The 3,017-nt window shown below is 40.3% G+C and overlaps 1 protein-coding gene across 1 annotated transcript; it reads right to left on the bottom strand.

The window, feature by feature from the left end:
* Positions 1–811: 811 nt before the first annotated feature.
* LOC119646346 lies at positions 812–2,813 on the bottom strand. The gene is made up of 5 exons (XM_038046781.1): positions 2,606–2,813; positions 2,488–2,535; positions 2,329–2,424; positions 1,204–1,357; positions 812–1,134 (listed from the first exon to the last, which is right to left on the bottom strand). Exons 1-5 carry the CDS (start codon positions 2,645–2,647, stop codon positions 938–940), a joined length of 537 nt encoding a protein of 178 aa, XP_037902709.1. The 5' UTR covers positions 2,648–2,813; the 3' UTR covers positions 812–937.
* Positions 2,814–3,017: the final 204 nt, after the last annotated feature.

Raw genomic sequence — 3,017 nt, 5'->3', positions numbered from 1 at the left:
ACTCCCACTAGAAAATGTAGGATGATGAGACAATGCTTTGGTGAACCATGTATTCATAAGTACAAAGTCATTCATAAGTACAAAGTCCGCGAAATCGACTATATGATCGTCACCCTCATTGTGCGCTCCAAACCGTTTTCCTCAACGCACCTATTGTCCTGTGCTTTTTCCCCAAATCACCATTAATATCGTCTATAATGACGTCTATGATAACTATCAGCAAACACGTTACAGGTCTTTGTATCGAGAAGTTCCCGGAAGACATCTTTCTCGACATCAGGTCAACCTGCCTTTGTGCGATGAAGTAGTAAATCATGCGATCAGCTGATATCAGCCGAACATCAATTCGTTCGACTTCCTTAATGCAATCACGGAAACCATTAGAGATGGCAATGCCTACACCGTTCTATGTCGTAGCTTTTGGGAGCAGACCATAGGGTTTCTTATAGAGCACCATCTGTGAGTCAAGAACCCTTGCCTATTTCTCGATTGGACCGGGGCCATTCTGCTGCGTCCACGATCATTTTGTTTTTAACGAGATTGGGTACATTTTTTTGGTCGGCCTGTCATGGGTCCTGTCACCTCGGGATATCAGTTAGAGTTTAATATATTAGAATAGCTCCCAGAATACTCTACTTACCTGTTTCGCTGATCTTAGCATTTTATTTTTGCTTTACTGAAGATAGTACAAAGTACGTCGTCTCGAAGTCTACTTGTTTATCTGAGATTGGGACCAGCATGCTATGTGAATAATGTGACGGAGAATGGTCATGAATGTTTATTTTCGGTAATGAAAGTATTTAGCATTTTTTCTTTCATTTCAAATTTTTCAGGCCAGTTATAGCCATAGCTATCTATATGCGAACAAATTTAACTCACAAATGACATGTTTTGCAAAACATATTTGCCAAAAGTGTATTCCTTAACAAGTTTCAATTCAATGGTTATAAGGCATTGGGCAAGACTTCATAAATTCCTTAGCACGATTGCAATTGTCAGTATTTTGCCAATCCGATGCTGGGCAACTAATCATTTCGTCGACAAAAAAGCAGGATTCATACATTGAAGCTACAGGATTACATTTATCCGCGCCTGCAGATTTATGCTCCATTATTTCAACCAGTTTAGCACGAACTGTAAAATTTTTTTATTGTAAGTTTTCTTCTACTTGAAAAAGAAGAGAAAATGAAGAAAACTACCTACCAAATTCGTCACATTTTTCAATTGCCTTCGCGACTCCTGGGAGGAAATCAGGTATGTCTTTATACAATTCTCCTATTTTTTCAGAAAGTTTATCCTTCTGAACCACACCGTTTACAGTTACTCCTGTTTCATTGAAGATGCATTCATCAACGCACTAGAGAAATAACATGATAAATAAAATATACACAGAGCCGTCAAAAAGTCTTTGCAAATGGTCCAAAAATCCCTTCGCCCCCAAAATCAAATGTGGAAAACAACTGAATGATCGGTATATTGAGGAAAAGCGAAAGCGAAACGTTGCTGAGGGTCTATTATAAGTGTTCGAATTGCGCACCGTCGCAGTTGATGCAGCCATCGAGATGCTGAATGCACTCCTCCAGAACGCGTTTCCGATGTCCAAAAAAGCGCCATAAATGTACCCCTCCAACTCTTAACAAATTGCGTGGTCTACGAATAGAAATCCATGGGGGTCAAGTCAGGGGAACGGGGAGGCCATTCAATTGCCCCACGACGACCGATAATACGTCCCTAGAATACGTCATCTAGGTAGCCACGGACCATGACCGCATAAAGCGGTGGTGTACCGTCTTGCTGGAACTACGGGTTACCAAAATTGAGAAGCTTCTGCATTCCTGGGAGGAAGTAATCTTGCAGCATCTCCAGGTAGCTGTGAGCGTTGACATTGCCATCAAAGAAATAAGGATCGTAAACGCCTGCTTCCGAAATTCCACCCCACATAGTCTGGTTTAGCTGCTGTTCCAACGTGAGGTGCAGATTTGTGAAGTCCCAATACAGGGAGTGATGACAATTACCGTATCCCGATACCTTAAACTGAGCCTCGTCGGACCACAGGATACTCGAAGAGAATATATTATAGGATGGTCTCTCAACTGATTTTTGGTGAGCTTACAACACGGTAGTCTTCATAGAGGGCATGTATCAACCGCGACCGATAACTTACATAGTACCGACATACATCAACAGGGTCCCGTTTCATTTTCACCGTTTTCATACATGCTATGGTGTTAGCAGGGCATTTTTCGACAGTCCACGAGAACAGAACACAACTTTTTCAAAAGTATGAAAAGACTTTTGGACCACCCTGTATATTCTTAGAATACTCACGAAGTTCGGCTGGCCTTGCTGAAAGGGAAATTTATCGCTACACTTTCTCACAATGTCCTCATATGCAGGTGGTTTCGCACAACAATTCATCAAATCCTTTTAAATAAAAAGAAAGTCAGATAACTAGGAAAATGGGAATTTACTTTAAAATGTTCTCACTTCCTTTTTGGGCCGTTGGGAACAGTCCGGGTCAGCCAAACATTGTACCTTAAAATCAAAGGTGCCTTTGTTATTGGGAACTAGAAAGTGAAATTTATTCAACTATCACAAAACTCACTGCGAAAGCACACACGAGGAATACAGATAGATTTCGGAACATGATTAGATTTCAAAATTCAGAACAGATTATTTGGGTCTACCAAATCGCTCCCATTTATATCTATCTAAACTGCATATGAGGTCTTCCAACTTGCACTAGTTGAGCGAAATTAACTTTTTTCAGTTCACACCCAGCTTTTTTTATTTATTATATCGGAAGGTTTTAATGATTTAGACAGCACAATTGGAGAATGAATCATTATTTGGGTAGATGGGCAGGAAAATTTGTTTGCAGTAAAGACTTGACGTTTTCAGACTTTTTGTCACTGCATGTTAGAAAGAAGTAATTTGATCAGATAAATGTGCAATTCCTTTTTCCAGATGTTGTTTCTCTTTCTATCCGCTGCTACACAGAAGCCTTGTTATCGACT

The sequence above is a fragment of the Hermetia illucens genome, chromosome 1 (assembly GCF_905115235.1).
Source record: "Hermetia illucens chromosome 1, iHerIll2.2.curated.20191125, whole genome shotgun sequence".
Classification (NCBI taxonomy): domain Eukaryota; kingdom Metazoa; phylum Arthropoda; class Insecta; order Diptera; family Stratiomyidae; genus Hermetia; species Hermetia illucens.
The sequence above is the reverse complement of the archived record's forward strand: the minus strand, read 5'-3'. Positions and strand labels throughout refer to the sequence as shown.